We start from the raw sequence: 18,976 nt of genomic DNA, 5'->3' as shown, positions 1-18,976 counted from the left end.
TGAGCTCCACAGGCAGTTTTTTCTTTTTTTTTAACTCAGGGCTTGGTTTTTGGTTTTTATCTGTTAGATCTTTTATTAAAATGTGTGTGACTTTCCAGATCATACCCATTCAATTAATTTTGTTACAGGTTAATTTCACTCAAAGTGTAGTAACATCTACATGCAATATGAATGCTTCTGAGCTAAATTTCAACTGTCCCAGATGAGAGTATGAATACTACATGCAATGGAATCATTTATGTTTTTAATTTTTAATAAATTTGCAAAGATGTTAAAAAACATTTTTTGTGCTTTGTTATTATGATGTTTGGAGTGTAGATAAAATAATCTAAAGCAGTTTAACATAAGGCAGCAACACAACAAAATGTGAAAAAATTAAGGGTTATGAATTAGGGATGCACCGATCCGTATCGGCCGATGCACACATTCACACTGATAATGAACATTGATTTGCGCAGCTCGTCGGTAAACAACGGCTGTGTGTAGTATATACGGCTCAACGTGAAATCACGCACCTGATGGCATTTACCGCTGATTACAGAACCGGCTTTACTGACAAAACGCGCAAGCATGATCGGCCGATTCGTATCGGTGCATCCCTATTATGAATACTTTGGCAAGGCACTGTATAAACAATGACTGAGCCACATGATCACTTCTTTTACTTAAAATATGGCCACTGTAGCTCTTTATGGTCATAAAGCATAAAGCATCTCATTAGAGAATTAGCTGAGAATGCCGCTACTACAGAGCATTAGAGATGTAGCGGTGAATCATTGTATGGTTTACTCAATCTGGTTGCAGCATTTATCAGCTTAAAATAGAGCAATATCATTGAAAAAGATATTTTCAGTCTGTTCCCTAGAAAGCTAACATGAATTTTAAGATTGGAAGATGGCAAACAAGTCGTATTGACCTTTTTATGGTACTTTTATTTTTTTTGTATGTTTGCAGACCTTAGTCACCGTAGAGACTAATTGCATGAAAAAGAGTGGACGAAATGGAATGGAAGAAATACAATTAAATGGTTTGGTGTGGCATGAGCCTGAATAAATGTTTAGCTGTCTCTGCTTTGTAAATTGTGGTGACATTGTGGATGCAGTTTTTGTTGTTTGTTTTAATATGAAGATATGTTGACCCACTTGTTTTTTCCTGTCTGTGACAGGTAGCTTGTTACCTGTGACAATCTTTGATAAACACAGCCTTCGAGTTCTGTTCCATTTTGCAAGAGACTCTCCACCAGCCCGGCCAGATGTTTTAGTGGTGATAATCTCCATGTTGTCATCTGCCCCTGCGCCCATCACAAATGTACGATTCCAGGCGGCTGTTCCTAAGGTAACTATATTTATCATCCATCTTTAGTTAATCTCTATAGAAATCTGTATTGAACTGTATTGTATGTGTGTGCAGACTATGAGAGTAAGGCTGCAGCCACCATCAGGATCAGATTTACCTGCCTTCAATCCTTTATTGCCCCCTGCCGCCATTACACAGGTCCTGCTTTTAGCCAACCCTCACAAGGTAAATAAACAGACGTATTCAGCAAATATTTTGTAGTAGTTGGGCTGCAATGGTACATATATATATTAGATGCAGATATAGGGCTTTCAGTATGGTACTAAAAAGAGTGCACCAAATAGAAGAAAAAAAACATTTTGGAGCAAGAACTGCCAAGCCCAAATATTCTGGAAATAAGATATTTATAAGATTCTATAAAGATATAGAATATATATAGATTCTGCATTAAAAATCAAGGCCAAAGTCATGTTATGTTATGTTATCAACCTAATTACTATTCAAAGTTTCTACGTGGACATACCCACAACAAAATTGTTGTTTAAAAAGTAAACTGTAAACCCTAAAAATGTAAAGACAATTTTAATTTAGTTGTGAAAAGACCTATAACTGTGCCACTATTTTTACATAAATAATAATCTCAAAACAGATTATTTTTTTCTCTTCTGTACCAAACTGTGACTCCAATAGTGAGGTATGTACTAAAATGCTGTGTACTGTTGCAGCCCTATGCCAAAAATCTGTGCAGATCAGCCGTGACCTAATGGTTAGAGAGTCGGACTTGTAACCCAAAGGTTGCAGGTTCGAGTCTCGGGTCCGGCAGGGATTGTAGGTGGGGGGAGTGAATGCACAGCACTCTATCCACCCTCAATACCACGACTGAGGTGAGTCCAAGCCCAAGGCACCGAACCCCCAACAGCTCCCCGGGCGCCGCAGCAATGGCTGCCCACTGCTCCGGGTGTGTGTTCACGGTGTGTGTGTGCACTTGGATGGGTTAAATTCCTAGTATGGGTCACCATACTTGGCCTCACATCACCTCCTTTCCTTTCCTTAATAGTGAGAATTGGACCTTAAAATAAAATAAATAAATAACTGTGATGCTTATGGTTTGTGGCTTTTGTCAGACACGTGTGGCTGTATTTGTTGCTGATTTGCAGATATTATCTGATTACACTGCATTTCTTCAAGTTCATGCTGTCATACAAGTGTTCTTTTTTTTGTTTTTTAAGGAAAAGGTGCGGTTGAGATACAAACTGACATTTGATTTAGGACAAGATTCACACGACGAGAGTGGAGATGTAGAGCAGTTCCCTCCACCAGAGTCCTGGGGAAACCTTTAAAAGAACAGACTGATTTCCTGCTAGTGGCCCATCTGCTTCCTTATGGCAGTTCATATCCAGACTATGTCAATGGCTCTGCCTTTGATCCACATCCTTCTGTCTTTTCCTTAATGTCTGAATGAGTACTGGGAGGAGGCCTATAAATGAACTCGTTTTTTTTTTTTTAATTCCAGCTGTTCAACCTTTTCCAGCTTTTTTTTTTTTTTTTTTTGGTATGTCAGGACCTTTTTGTATGAAGCTTTAAATGTTTGAAAGTTAGAGAGAGATGAGTTTCGTGGTCATTTATGACATTATTTCCGTGTGTGAAATGAGATACTGGAGTCTCGGTCAGCTGTAATGGCATAGAGCAGGTTAATTTTCTGCACTAATTGTTTCATTTTCATTGTGTTGATTAATAGGTTTTGTTCACTTGCACACATTCTTGATCATATTTGTTTTTTGTGTGTTTGATTGTATTGTCAGGCTGCATGTGGTTTTAATGGCAACTAAAAAAATCTATTTCTTAGCAAGAAATACTTTCAATCCAAATGGTCTATATATTACAAATCAAACAGCCCCCCTTGTCATTCACTGTAATTTTTTCATCTTAATTTATGATTGTCCTCAAATTGCCCCATGTGCACTGTACTGCTCTTGAACATCACGCTGATGTCTTGTTTATATTTACCGTACGTGCCTAATCAGATTATTTTTTTCATGCTAATGTGAATATAGACATTTTGTGTTGATGCTTGTTTTTAAATTGGCAATGTAACAGAAACGTTAGAACCCTTTTTTGGTTGACTGTTTTTGTGAAATCCCTGATGGTTCCACATCTAATCTGGTCTCTCTCAATGCAGTAGTTTAATGAATACTTTCACCCTTACCATTCCTATATAAGATAATTGAAGAATTCTGTGCTCAAGATAATAATGAAGGTAATTTAAATAATGGTACTACGGTTATATTCAAGTGGAATCAGGATGCTGTAGAAAGGAATTGAAATCACTGTGTTCCCAAATTAAACTTAATTCTAGTTTGTGTCACTCCTTACAGTTAAAGGTCTGTGAAGTCAGTTGCATTCCAGATCATTAATGTCTTTCCAACTTGACAGTGTAAATAATATCGGTATTGCTATTATGTACATTTGCCAAAAACTAATACAGAGACTAAACATATGGAGAAGTGAATGTAGTGCAAATATGTATTTAAGGGAAATAAAGTTATTCTTTTTCTCTGGGGTTTAAAATGTGTATTTTCATTTTGTGGTGTTTTTATCTTTGATCATCAGTTCAACGAGGTAATAAATCAAAGGCATCAATGACAGCGATCTGGATTGAACCCTTTATTAAAACTGTAAAACAAAGTGATTATACAAAAAGAATTTATATTTATTTCCAGGTCCCTTCCAATCAGAGGTGGGGGTGTGAACAAATTTGATTCCGCTGAGTCTGTTCAGGATCCCATATAATACAATAGAAGGTTAGAAGGTATACTAAGTGCCTAGTGGAATGCTAAGGTAAGATGCAAAGCTGTTAGCTTTCAAACTGGAAGTTAACTACAAAACAAAATACGAATAATTCTGAAAACACTGATGACTGATGGCACTGAAGTATTTAAAACATCAATAATCATTAATAAGTACTAACCAACTGTAATCAAAAGATGAACTCTTTTATTTGGGAAGATATACAAAAAAGTCAAGATATCTAAAGATTGTTTCTAACTGGTTTCGTTTTAGGGACCAGATTTGAGAACCACAGATCTAAAAAAGCAATGTATTGGATGACAAGCCCTTCACCCAAGACCCTGGACCACTGGCTTGATTAAATGCAAAGCCATCCTTTTCTACGACAACACAAAAAAATAAAAAGCACACCATGTGTTACACAGCTATATTCAAAAGTTTAGACTGGAAAAAGGGCAGGTTACTATTATAACAAGAAAAAAATATTTAAAACGACAGCAAAGCCTCTGGATGTTACTTTCTAGGAGGGGGAGGAAGCGGTGGCGGTGGTGAGGCGAATTGGTATGGCCCAGGACCCATGAACCCCATGATAGGCTGTGGTGGAGGAGGGAACTGCTGTGCCATGAGTGGTTGTGGACCTGGACCTGACCCAGGCTGAGGAGGAGCTGGTGGAGGTGCTCCAAACAGACCTTGGGGAGGTCCAGCCTGATCTTGCCCTCCTGCACCCCCACCTGGATGTGAGCCTGGCCCTCTGGAACCATACTGTCCCCCTCCTCCACCCCCACAGCTCTGGTATTGGTCACCTCCTCCACTGTTGTAGGACGGTCCTGAGTTGTAGTTATTTCGTCCATCCCTGCTGCGGTCTCTGTATGAAGAAGAGGACATATGGTCGTCACGGCTGCTCCCACCTGACCTTCCATCACGGTTTATGTTGTTGCTGCGGCTGCCCTTGTTACTTCCGGTTACTGAGCGCATGCGACGATCGCATTCATCCTGGTACATCAGGTTGGGGTTATTTGAGCCTGAGTTGTTGCCACGATAACGCATCCTTCCACCTATGGAAGTAGCCAATGAGAGTCCAGGGCTTAGGCTAGTGATAAGAAAATTTGAAAAGTACCAAAAAACTTACCTTTGAAAGATGTCTGTCTAGTCTGGAAATGTAGTTTTTTACAGTTTTACATTACATTTTTTAGGACATAATACAAACTGAAATATGTGTCCGACTAGCTCATTTTAAAATTCTTACCTCCGCCTCCCCCACGGCCTGTGTCCACCAGCTGCAGTAGTTTAGGGTTAATGGCTTGTCTAGCCTCTTCAAGAACCCGGACCAGATCACGAGCCTGCCGAAGGTTCCCAGGCGTGAAGAAGGTATAGGCTGTTCCTTTGTTGGTGCTGCGGGCTGTCCGCCCAATGCGGTGAACATAATCCTCCGAAGAGTTTGGATAGTCATAGTTGATGACAAATTTAACATCCTCCACATCTTCATGGGGCCAAGAAATTTATGGAGAAAGAAAAAAAAATTAATTAGAAAGTGAGGTGGACAGAAGGAATGGACCATTGCCTAGTTCACTATGACAGCAACAGTGGAATTATTCAATCGTCTGGGTTTGGGATCTCATCACTTTAGGAGCTCTGGATAGGCTTTTAATTGTAAAGTTTCCAGTGACATGAATACACTTTAAAATGTTTGAAAAAGTATTTTTGCATGCTGTGTCATCAGCAGTCAGACATATCCAGGTCTTAAATGTATAATAAATAGTGATGCACCAAATTATTTTTTCTTCTTTTTTTTTTTTTTTAACTAAAACACGAAACAAAGTTTTAATGTAGCCAAATACCAATGTTTGTTAATCAATGAATTAATCAAACTGTCAGTTTTATCAATTTTTTTAATGGTATAATTATTTCTACTTTAATACTGTTGAAATAATCATTTAAACGGTGGCTGTAACTTGTTTTTCTGACAGCAGTGTATGTATTTAGCAAAATACACCTCTGGAGTTTTTACGAGTTACTTTGTAACAGCCAATCCAGAATTTAAGGTTAAAAAAGAAAAAGAAAAGAATTGTTAGCTAACTGAAACTTCTGATGGTCAAATTTATTCTTTGCTATATCTAGTAACTAGTGGTACACAGACACTGTGCTGTTTCTTGAAAAGTGTCAATATGACATTTATTGTTTGAATTTCATTATAAAATTTATCAAATCTGAAAGATCAGTTTTTGTTTCATATTAAAAGCATAAAGCTTTTACGAATATTGGATAAGAGGCACACTTCAAATTATTTTTGGTAAAGTTTTGTTAATGCATTAACTGAAATTTAATCAAAATGAAGATTGATTAAAAAAAAAAAAAAAAAAAAAAAATTAACAACCTAGCCTTAGCATCCACACAGCTCATGTGTACATGTTGTATCTATGTTGTGCACATAGTAGACACTAAGAGTGAAATGCGCCATCGAAGAAGTGCTAATTAAATGTCATAGTTTTGGTCAATGATTTTAGGCCTCCAAAAATATAGCATTTTACTTGTCCTGCTGTTGTGTTTTATTGTGTTTTTAAGAGTGTGAAACTTTGTTGTTGTTTGGAAGGCTACTTGTGTGATGATGTTTTTATGGTATATTTATATGTGTTTGTTGGATTAACTGTGTGTTACTTCTTCCTGCCCAGGGACTACAGATTAAATTTAGCTTGTAGCTAATTCTGGTATGGCTGAGGGCCATGCACTGTCCCTGTTAAATAAACAAATAAATGAATAAATAAATAAAATATTTTTGATTGCTAAATTATTGGTGCATCACAATATTAATCATTCAGAACAGGTAAACTTAGTCAACTTAAAGACAAGAGTCTCACTAGCCGATTTTTCAGTCAATTTCCAATAGAGGAACTCTCTGTGATTAAGAGCATAAAGTCCTTTCTGCAACTTGACGACTTGAAGTTCACTTTAGTCTGCTCGGATCTGATCCAAACTTTTTCCTCAATAGCCACAGCAGTTTATTCCTGCTGCTTGGTAAAGACTACAGAGTAGAACCACTCTCCTTAATGTTTTACTTTTGTTTTAGAACCAAATGTATTGCAGAAATTCTTTTTCTACATTTATCATTCTGCATACGTCCCACACAATTTGAGAAACCGTAAAGAGTGTTCACATCATCCAAATGAACAGCAACCTAACAGAAGAGACCAAAATCTGTTTTCAGTCAGCTAGAGAGACACTGCCTTAAGCAGACAAACACTATAGATAAATGAATGACAAACCTTTAGACTTTGAGGATTTGCTACTTACCTATTCCACAGATAAACAGCTTATCTAATGTCAAGTATTATATTAACTATCACAAACAATATGTCAGGAATTTGATAAACAAGAAATGTCAGGAGTTTGTTAAACAAAGATGAACCTTTTTTTAAATTATTCTGGACACCTAACACCTTAAGTCTGTTTCTCATTACGGTTCAAAAGGGGCTCTAACAACACTGCTATTGACCCTAAAAAGAAAACAGTCTCCTTTTAGAAAATAATAATGATATATAATACTATTTTAGATATCTAAATAAAATGCAATGTGCTAAATATAGTCATATACAGTACAATAATTATCTAATATACCATGGCACTTACCACACACGTTTAAACATACTTAAAGGACATTTGCCACACTATGGAAACAGTTCTCATGAACAGGGCAGTGACTAGGGCATGATCAGGTACTTACCCTAGGTTAGGTTATTCTTGGCTGGGATCAGTCCTGGGTCCCGTGGAGCGGCCCAAGAGGAAGAGGTTAATGTGGGCTCACGCGCTGAGCTGCCCCCCCTTCACCCTCGGCCCTGTCCCAGCAACGCCAGGCGGGAGCAGAACCGGCTCTGCCCCAGTTCTCTCTCTCTCGCTGGGTTGCAGGGCCTCCACAAACCGGACCGGACTGTATCCAGCACTCTTAACTTTCTCTCTCCCTCTCTCTCAATCACTCCGTGGCCATTCGGCCCCAGATTTATCTTACAGGCAGACTTTGGTGGAGTCTAACAGAGCTCTGAGGGGGCATAGTATCCTTTAAGATTTTTTAACAGGTAAAAAAAGAAATGTAAGCTAGTTGATGCCACTAGCCCTTAAGACTACAGATAGACAGGGGAGCAGCTGAAGGAGTCTATCCATATCAAGACCTGTGCTAGTGTCTGATAGAGCTCTGGTTACATGGTAGAGGGAGGCCACTGTGTCAAATTAGCACAGCATGCCTGGGCTGCCAGTTAGGAAGTCAAAAATCCTGAAGGGGAAAAAGAACAATAATAGTGTAAGACCCTCTAGCGTAACCCAAACAAAACAAAATATTTCTAATATCTGGGTTAACAACGATCTCACAAAGATATGAATTATTTAAAAAAGTGAACAAACTGAAGTAAAATATTTCTGAATAAAAAAAATAAAATAAAAAAAATCTGACCAACTGTATCCTGACCATGACTATTGATTACCACCTTGCTAAATAACTGGACACGTGCACACATTTGTTCAGGAAGGAGACTGACATTAGGACCCAGGGAAGAGGAGGGAAGGATAGCAGCTCCCCTAGATCCATGCTAGGGTCAACAGCGAGCCGGTGAGCCCCACGTGCGTGAGGGTTTTTACATCAGTAACAAGAAACAGACAGCACAAGTTTAACATGTTTGGAACAGCTTGTGGATGTGGAAACTGACGAAGCAGCCCTCCGGTCAGTCAGCTTCAGCCCAGAGTCATTTTTATAATTAAATGTGAACCTGACAATTCATAAATACATATGTTTATTGCTCAAAACAAGAGAAGGCTGGGAAGAAAAGCTAAGAGAGGAAAGAACAGGGTGGAGAGAGTAGAGAGAGAAAGAAGAGTTGCTGAAGGTAAAATTATCCAACCAAATGATTACAAAATGTACTTAACGTGACGGTTTTCCAACTGTAAATGAAAGAAAGCATTAAGGTCCAAAACCAAGAGAATGCAAAACAACAAGAAGTCAAATTCAGGTGACTATTTTAAATTAAATAAAATGCATTAAAAACTTTTCCTAATGTCTATCCTTTACAAGTTATGACGAAAAAAAAAATCAGTATAAACAGTAAACTAACTAAAGTCAGACAAATCTTAAGCCCAAAGTACACTTCACTTGTCCACATTCTGCACTATATTGTGGACAGCCTCTGTGAAAAATAAAAGGGGCGTTCACACTGATAGCGATTAATAACAGGATGTTGCTGAGTCTCTGTGGTGTTGGCTGCTAGTGAGTGTTCTTACTTGACTATCCAACTGTATCAGGTGGTGGACCACAGCAATTTTTTTAATGAGGATCAAAGCTAATTTTTATGAAGTTTATTTAACATTCAACTTTGTTGCGTCACCAAAAGATCACATTGGTGAAAACTGTCAACTTTGAAAAAAAAAAATGGCATGGCCATTGCAAATAGTTTTCAGTGAGAACACCCCTTTAACCTGTGCGAAAGTAGGTTTTAAATTCCCTCAATGTTCCCTCAGAGTAAGGAATGGACCATGTTTAATTGATATGTTACTGATATATTGTTAATCATATGATATGATGTTGGGGTGATTATTTGCACTGTCAATATTTATCACAGTACTTGATCATTTAGGTGTCTGTGACAAAATAAATACAACACTGAATCAAAAACACTGCTTGATTAGTTAATTTCAGGGATGCAAACTCATAAGCGCTCAAAAAGATAAGACAATTACATATCAGAGAACGTGCTTCAGTCTGAATTTCTTGTAAAAGAATAAACTTCAAACACACATTTCAATCAGTTTTTATGATTTCATGATTGTAAGGTTAAAGTTATTAAAGGTGCCATAGAATGGAAAACTGTATTTACCTTGGCATAGTTGAATAATAACAGTTCTGTACATGGACATGACATACCGTGACTCTGAAACGCCATCATTTCCTCCTTCTTATATAAATCTGTTGTTTGCAAAAGACCACCGAAAAATAGGCTAATCCTAACATAACAGTGACTATTACGTAAGAGTCGCGATCATTAATAGTTACGCCCCCAACATTTGCATAGCCGAATCATCAGAAGTTCTGCAGCTAGGCTTTTGTGAAAAAACAAACAAAAACAAAGCGAGGACAATGGCGAAAATGGCAGATCACGGGGAATAAATGTTATGGTCCAGGTTGTGCAGGAGATGTTAAGTGCAGGGATGGTTGGTGTCTGTAACTTACTCAGAAAGGCAAGGAAAACAAATAAGGCGTTCTAATAAAATAAGGCGAGCCACTGAAGGGACATGGTTAGCTTACTGCTAGCGGTAGCCTGTTACATTGCAGTACATAAGATTTCACTTACCACATAAACGGAGAGATGACTGTGTGGACGATGGCAAATGATTTACAGATCCTGAGCATCACTAACAAGCATCTAAACTTATGTGGTAAGTACTGCTGCTGTAGTATAACGTTACACAGAGCACATGCAATCACAAAAGTGAAAGTAAAATGATCGTGCATTCAAAACGTCAATTTCATTGTGATTGAATATATATTTTCCTCCATGTGCGAGCTACTGAAATGAGCAGCTCTGTGAAACAGCCAATCAGAGCAGAGCTCTTCATTATTATTCATGAACCTACCCAATAAGGTAATAACAGATAATTTCATTCTAGGGACAAATCCTAGGGTTGTAAATGGACCTGTAAAACCGTTTCTGGAGAATTTTTGCCCTTTTCTTATGCCACATTCCTTCTATGTAGATATCAAAGAACAATTTAAAATATTGTATCAATGCATTCTATGGCATCTTTAAAGTAAAACCTTATAGCACTAAAAGTGACCAAATTTGCTCTTTAAACAACAAACTTTCCAAAAGATCAGTTTGCATTCCTGTGTTTGTGTAAATGACATCTGTGTAACTAGTGTGTTTCTCTGTTGGCACAAAAGTTTGAGACGTCACCTAACATTCTAAAACTAAGAATTAAAAAAAAATAATAATAATTTAACTGGTTCTGATCAGAACATACCCAGACCCCGTGAGGCAACGTCAGTAGCAATCAGAATTGGAGCTTTTCCACTGCGGAACTCTGGAAATAAAAGGTGCAACACATTGAGAACAGGCAGGTCAAATTCAAAGCCTTCTTTAATAAAATACGAAGCTTAAAAACTTTACCTGAGAGTACCCAGTCCCTCTCTGGTTGGCTCTTGTCACCATGAATACACATTGCAGGCCACCTGGACACAACACACATTACATCAGTATACTATATGATTTTTATAAAAAATAGTGGTCGACCGATATATTGCAAAGACCGATATACAGATAGGTTTTTCTGTTTGGCCATTGCGTTCAAAGTGGGATCAACAAACTTTAAACTCGTGATTTCAAATTATGCTGCGCTTTATGCATTTGCCCACTGTCTTATGTCATTTTTACTGAATGTTTTATGTAAAATGAGTGTCACCTTGGCTTTATTTGAAAAAATATGATTCCCAATGCACACAAACTTCCCAGAATACCGAGTACCCAGTTTGTTACAGTGTTTACTTCTTTTTTTAATTGTATTTTTATTAGTGGTGGGCCGTTATCGGCGTTAACGTGCTGCGTTAACGTGAAACTCTTATCGCGCGATAAAAAAAATATCGCCGTTAATCTATTCTCAAATTTGGGTTGGGAGGTGGGTATAAACTACGCAAGCTATGATGACTTTCACCTTGATAGTTTAACGCGGATGTATACCGAAGACTATAGAATATGGTCGCGCGTTTATGTCTCCTCCGCCAAAACACAGACGGGGTCGCGTCGTCCTCCATTCATAAAAACCGAATCTACTATAGCGCGAAATGCCACGTAAATTCGTCGTTTTTTGGATTCATAAATCGAATGTTGGTCAGTCACTTAATTCAAATCGCGATATGGACTAGTGTATGTGAAAACTGAAATGCAAAAAGACCGTTTTAAGATGAATCCGATATGTTCCGTTTGCCTAGCTGTATGTATGCATTGCGGAGACGCGCTTTTACTACACGCATACTGAAACCCACGTGACGCTCCCGGTAATTTTTGGCATTTTCATCTTACATGAACAGATAAACTCAATCTCCCAAACTGCTGTGAGTGTCACTTTTACCGTTTCATTTGAGAAAACTAGCATCATATCATACTGTATGACACAGAAACTTCACGGCAACCTGTCAAAATAAAAGTACGGTGTAACATGTAATGGGCTGGGTAGGTGTTGACGTTAAAAAAACACAATCTAATAGGTAGAAAAAATAATTTCATTGTTAGTTAGTTAGTAAACACAAGTACGTCTAATTGAACATAATTTATTTTCATAAACAAATTATCATAGAACAGCTTTATGAGCTTTATGATCCATTCTCAAAGACTTTAAGTCATTATTTGGGTAGCACACATATTCTGAATGCCTTCAGCAGAATTCAAATTAGCCATTTTAATCTAGATTAATCTAGATTAATTCCAAGATTTAATCTAGATTAATCTAGATTAAAAAAATTAATCTATGCCCACCCCTAATTTTTATTAAATATTTATTTGTGAAAAAGTAAAGTATAAGTGTGTTTATTTTCCTATATTTATTTTTAATATATTTTCAAATTATTTCAAATTTCTTAAATATAATTTAAAATAAATAAAATGTTATCAGCTTTACATCGGCTATCAGCCACCGTGCTTTCCAAGATATTGGCATTGGCTGTCAAAAAAAAAAAAAAACAATATCAGCGACCACTAATAAAAACCTTTTTTTAAAATATGAGGGATAAAGATCTGTCTCACCCATCTCTTCGCATTCTCCGAGTAAGTTCATCACACCGTTTCTTTGTCTCAACAAAGATGATGGTTTTGTTCTCCTTTTCAGCCATGATTTCCTCCATTAGCTGAATCAGTCTTTAAGCACAAAAAAAAGATTTTCATCTTGACTTGTACAGGCACAAAGCAAAGTAAACCAACACAAATCATAATACCTGAATAACTTAAAAAAAACTTATTAAATGTCATATCTGATACTTCATTAAAGAAATGACTGGTAAATCATCTCACTTGTTGTCTTTTTCATTCTCCATGCAGACGTCCACTATCTGCAGGATGTTGTGGTTTGCGCTCAGTTCTAGAGCTCCTATATTGATTTGGACATAGTCATGGAGAAAATCTTCAGCCAACTGACGCACTTCTTTTGGCCAGGTAGCACTCCACATAAGAGTCTGCCTGTCAGGCTGAAGGAAACAGGAATAGCAATAAACCTACATGATAAGGCTGTAAAATCGATTAACTGCTTCCAAAATAAAAGTATGTGTTTACATAATTTATGTGTGTGCACTATGTATATTTATATGTATATAAGTACACACATACACGTATATATATATATATATATATATATATATATATATATATATATAATATATATATTAGTGGTGGGCCGTTATCGGCGTTAACGTGCTGTGTTAACGTGAGACTCTTATTGGGCGATAAAAAAAATATCGCCGTTAATCTATTCTCAAAGTTGGGTTGGGAGCTGGGTCTATACTACGCAAGCTATGATGACTTTCACCTTGATATTTTAGCGCGGATGTATACCTAGCTGAATTGCACTGTAGGGGTGAGAACGAGTCTTTGAACCTGTGTGTATGCCTACTGTGAAATTTAATTACCACATCAAACGAGATGTGCTAACATGGATGCAGCTATGAAGCCGCCGGGTTTGCTTCAGGGCAGGGGCATTGCTAGACCCTTTTTACTGGGGCACGTGCCCCAGTGAAAATCTGCTGTGCCCCAGTAAAATCTCAAATTTGAGTTATAATGTACTTTGATAATCCCGAAATAAAGACATTAAACTATATGCAACAACTGAATTGACGCTTCTAAAAGCAACGCAGTTTAACCGAAGACTATGCACACAGATATCCATGCCCGTGCGCGTCTGTGTATTTAACTGCAACGCGCACATCGCGCAGGTTTTTACGCAGAAGTACACGCAGTGTAGGAATAGTTGGTTACACAAGTTTGTATAGTTAATTGTGTTGTAAATGCAATTGTCAAGCATTTTGTGATGCATTTTGGAAACGGGAGATGAGCCCCTGGTCTAATGCGCCACCTGGCTTGAGAAAGCCGTTCTCAAAGACCTACTTTTAGTCATTATTTGGGTAGCACACATATTCTGAATGCCTTCGGCAGAATTCAAATTAGCCATTTTAATCTAGATTAATCTAGATTAATTCCAAGATTACAGTGAGATTAATCTAGATTATTCTATGCCCACCACTAATATATATATACTATAAGAAAGCATGAGCAGACTGATTTGTGAATGGGTAAGTCGAACTCGCCTATTGCTTAGGGTGTTCTGTAAATTCCGTCACGAAATATTTGTCATTCAACTCAACCAATCAGGTTGTGAACGTATGACTATGCTTTTAGTTTTGGTATCTTTAGGTTCGCTGTCAAAAATTCCAGTGGGAACGCTAAGCGGATCAGAACCAAATGAGTCTCAAGTGAACCAAGAATACTACAAGTGTGAACACATCCTTAAACACTATTCTTAATGTGCATTATTAACTAAAATAAATTATTAAATCTAGAAGAATGTGTTTATAATGTTCATTTGTGTACTGTCAAATACTGTATATGTTTCAAGTGAACACTGTACTTACTCTAATTTGGTCAACAATTTTGCGGATTTGGGGTTCAAATCCCATGTCCAACATACGATCAGCCTCATCCAGCACTAGGTAGGTGCAACGGCGCAGGTTGGTTTTTCCTGCCTCCAGGAAATCAATCAGGCGGCCCGGTGTGGCAATGCAGATTTCAACACCTTTAGGAAGTCAAACAATGTTTACTGAAAGAAAAGTCCTTAAGTATTGCTACTCAATTAATCAGAAAAAAACACAGTTACTATTAAACTTGTACATGATGAGGATTGAGAACCACATCTCTATCCACCTTTGTCCTACATTCCATTATGTCTTGCACAACATATGGGAGTAACTTCCATTGAAATGCTGACAATCAGAGACTGCCAAAGAACTTGTTTCAAGTTTTGCTTTATGAATGCAATAATTTTTGAAATAGAAATTTCTAAATGGATGTACAATAAGGTGATGTTATTCTCCTCAACTCTCTATCACTAAATATAAAAAAAAACAGAAAGACTAACCCTAAGAGCTCAGATTAGTTTTTTTTAGGAACATTACAGATGCCTTAAATATTACTGTAGTAATATATTTAAGTCTATATTAGTGCATTCCAGTAAATTATTCATGGGATATCATTCATTAAACTGGAAAGGCAGACTAAGCTCTACTTTATTTTCCAGAAGGATTAAAATAGAGCATGACAGAAAATTTACAGCTCAATGTCCAGGGCTACTGTGTGCTATTTTTACTGGCAAAGTATTTAATTATGTACATTTATAGTCTGACAGTAAGTAAAAAATATAAACTGCTCTCAGAATGATTATAATTGCGAGCAAAATAGCCTTGATTATCATTTCATCCATTATCATCCAGCCCTAAAAAATGATAATATTAATATGCACTAACAACAGGTCTACTGTATAAAAAACACTTTTTTGATGAGTTGTAGATGTGGGTTAATTCCCATACCTCTTTCTAAATCTCTGATCTGTGGACCCTTAGGGGCTCCACCATACACACAGGTACTCTTGATCCGGGATGATTTCCCATAGTCATAAGCCACTTGCTGCACCTGCTGGGCTAATTCACGTGTCGGTGCCAACACAAGACACTAAACAGAACAAAGAGCAGGAAAAAATTGGCGTAATTAAAGAATATTGACAGATGCTAATATAGCACTGTATTTATTCTGGTCCCACAGTACATCAAAAAACAATTGTACATTGTTCTGGTTCTTAATCAGTGCCTAATTACTGAGTTAAAAGTTGTGTGGCAACTTACAATGGGCCCATCTCCTCTCTCCAGGTAGGGCTGATGGTTAATATGCACTATGGCAGGCAGCAGATACTGTTGAGGATATTGAAATGAGTAAACATAAGATTACTTGGGATGGATACTTGAGTATGTGCATTTTCTATGGCTGTAGGTTGTTGATGTGGGTCTCTTACAGCCAGTGTTTTTCCAGAGCCGGTCTGAGCGATGCCCACCATGTCCCTGCCACTGAGAGCCAAAGGAAAACCTTGAGCCTGGATAGCAGTGGGCTCCTTAAAGTTCTGCTGCAGTAGCACGTCCATCACATATTCTTAAACAAACACATAAACATCACTTTAATATTCTTATATGCAATCACTGCTCTACAAAACCAGATTATTTCTTAGAGATGTTTTTTAACAGCAACTTTGGCCTATGACAGCTCTATAAAGTGGTAATAAAGCTCTGAACTAAATTAAATAATTCAGTTGTGGGAATAAAGCAGCAGAAGTAATGGGGAAAAGTGTCCAAAAAAAGCACAGTAGTTATAGATAGACAATCTAGATTATGCTGGGTGCTAAATTTCTATTTGTGCAACTGAAATATGGTCAAGATCGGAAGGAATTATCTGTAAATTATTTAAGATCGGTGTAACCATCTTTTCTCTGACTAATTTCATTCCTATCTTTTCATAATTCCATAGAATAAAAACTTAAAATCGGACATCAGTGGACTGTTTAATAATTAGCTGTAGGGGCCAGTATGATTTTTACTGGCAGAAAATACTACAAGTAGAAGAAGAAATTTTTATTAATAGCTGTGTTTTCATTAGGAAAAAAGAAGAAAAAAAAAACTGTTGTGTTTAGTGTGAAAGATGCTTTAAAAGAACACAGTGATTCACATGTGAATTAAACTCACGAGGGAATTGAGCTTGATGGAAGTTGGCGACAGGCTTTGGACAGCCGGATCCTCTGACAGTGATCTCTTTCTTCTGGCGATATTCTTCTACGTCATACTATTAAGTATACAAGTATAAATAAAAATCAAGGCGAAAAATACAGACAAAATGGTACAACAGAAAAATTAACTAAAATAATTTACCAAAATAACAAAGTTTTTTTAGCATATAATTAGGTTATTACCTGACTCATGTGATGAACCTCTGGGTGTTCACTGTAGAAGTTCTTCTCAAACTTGGGCAGCTGGTCCAGGTCCCATTTCTTCTTCCTCAGGCGATCTCCTGGATTCCCAAACTTCTTGGGTGGAGGTGGAGCAACTCGACTGGATCCAAAGCGAGGCCTGTAAAAGATTCATGTCCTTAACTTTAAATCCTGCCAGTGATAAACATTGTTTGCTAAAAGTCTATGGACAAGTAGCTAAATATGTTACTTGGACCAAATAATAAACTGCATAATATCTTATCTTGTTTTGATACACATTCATAAACAAATATCAATTAAATATAAAAGCCCACCCTCTGTCTCGTCCTCGATCTCTGTCTCGGTCTCCATATGAGGAACTTCCTCGCATCTCCTTTACCTTGCAGTAAAGAAAAAACCCTGCAGAATAATGACTGTTTCCTCCAGAACGAAACGAAGTAACGCTGGTCCTACTTGGTTTGTGGAAATGTGTATTTCTGGAATCGGTGAAGAGGTTATATGTTGAATGAGGGTGTTTCAGACAAAATTGTGCAGATTCTGCATGCAAATCCTTATAGCACGACTTTTACAAACAAACCAGCGAAAAATACGCACTAAGTGTTAGAAAATCAACATCTTCGTGCGTTCTCGGTTTAGTAAAATGTCGTCTACAACTAGGCAATTGGGCCCGCCCCGTTTAATGTCGTAGCATTTTGTACGTAGGGCTCTATTGAGAGTACAAAAACAACGCAACGAAAACCGCGTAGTGTGGTCATGAATTCACTTGAGGTCGTAAAAAGCGGAGGTTGAATTTAAACAATGATGAACCTAACGCAATCTCTCAATCTCTCTATTAAACTAATTGCGCATTGGATGACTGGACGAATCTGTGCATTAAACATTGTCGTTTAAATGCATATATAACGACTGCAAAACTGTTTTATAGCAGTCACTGCAAAAGATAAGACTGCTATTATTTTTCTTATCTTTTAACCACAAACGATTGTTATTGGTCAACAGTCAACCGCGCAGAGAAAAGTAACAGGTACCATATGAGAGCGACCTTACGTTCATGTGTCACAAACAAGTAAAACGTTTGTACACTCACGTCAAAAGAGGCAAAAGATATTTCAGAGATTCATCTAATAGGTTCATCATTTTGATTTAACGAAATTAAAATACAAATAAAACACAATTATGCAATTGTATGTGGTCCTGCAAGAGAGATGTACAAGAGACATCTGACTACAACAAGAGACTACACTGTCTGTAAACCATAGTAAACTGGAAACCACAATGCCAAAGACTTAGTGGACACAACCACACAAAAACTAATAATAATAATAATAATAAAACGATTGCACCCAAAATGAATGAGCAGCATTTTCTAGTCTTTGCGCATTATCAACATTACACTTTATTTACTCTTTTCCGTACTCCTTTCTTTTTTTTTTTACCTTTATCTCTAAATATTTTATAATGTAAGGTTATTCATTTTATGTTTTGTCTCTTCATTTACCTCAACTTGCACTGTTTTTGTTGTATACACCAATACCAAGGCAATACAAATATACAATTATGTTCATATCAATATGATGTTTGTGAATTTGTGAATTCATAATGATTAATGGAAGTTCCAGTCTGCTTTTTTAAACATTTTTTAACCTAAAAAGCACAATTTATGATACCTTTGATTTCATATTATATTTCTGGTTTCATAAATTACTTAAACCTAAACCTTGACAGACAGTTACATATATTTCCCATTTCCCCATATACTTGCATGGCTAGAAATAGCTAATGCATAATGAATATACAGGGACTCGTGGGAAATTCCTGAGGGAACCCAACCCATGGCATAGACCCTCCCCTAGGA

The 18,976-nt window shown here is 37.2% G+C and overlaps 2 protein-coding genes across 2 annotated transcripts in view; one reads left to right on the top strand and one right to left on the bottom strand.

Annotated features, from left to right (window-relative positions):
- The window catches only part of gga1 (golgi-associated, gamma adaptin ear containing, ARF binding protein 1), a 28,991-nt gene extending 25,127 nt beyond the window's left edge, over positions 1–3,864 (top strand). Inside the window, exons 15-17 of the mRNA XM_073851374.1 lie at positions 1,166–1,335; positions 1,411–1,521; positions 2,526–3,864. Of these exons, the coding sequence (XP_073707475.1) occupies positions 1,166–1,335; positions 1,411–1,521; positions 2,526–2,636 (392 nt within the window). The 3' untranslated portion in view covers positions 2,637–3,864. The remainder of the gene's footprint in view (positions 1–1,165; positions 1,336–1,410; positions 1,522–2,525) is intronic.
- Positions 3,865–3,945: 81 nt separating this feature from the next.
- ddx17 (DEAD-box helicase 17) lies at positions 3,946–17,782 on the bottom strand. The gene is made up of 13 exons (XM_073852481.1): positions 17,436–17,782; positions 17,104–17,260; positions 16,880–16,976; positions 16,159–16,292; positions 15,992–16,057; positions 15,680–15,821; positions 14,729–14,889; positions 13,119–13,291; positions 12,855–12,965; positions 11,226–11,287; positions 11,080–11,139; positions 5,330–5,563; positions 3,946–5,138 (listed from the first exon to the last, which is right to left on the bottom strand). The coding sequence occupies exons 1-13, from the start codon at positions 17,489–17,491 to the stop codon at positions 4,597–4,599; spliced, it is 1,995 nt and encodes a 664-aa protein (XP_073708582.1). The 5' UTR covers positions 17,492–17,782; the 3' UTR covers positions 3,946–4,596.
- Between the last annotated feature and the right edge of the window lie 1,194 nt (positions 17,783–18,976).

Source organism: Garra rufa, chromosome 12 (assembly GCF_049309525.1).
Source record: "Garra rufa chromosome 12, GarRuf1.0, whole genome shotgun sequence".
Classification (NCBI taxonomy): Eukaryota; Metazoa; Chordata; class Actinopteri; order Cypriniformes; family Cyprinidae; genus Garra; species Garra rufa.
Note: the sequence above shows the minus strand (reverse complement) of the source record. Positions and strands in the feature narration are given on the sequence as shown.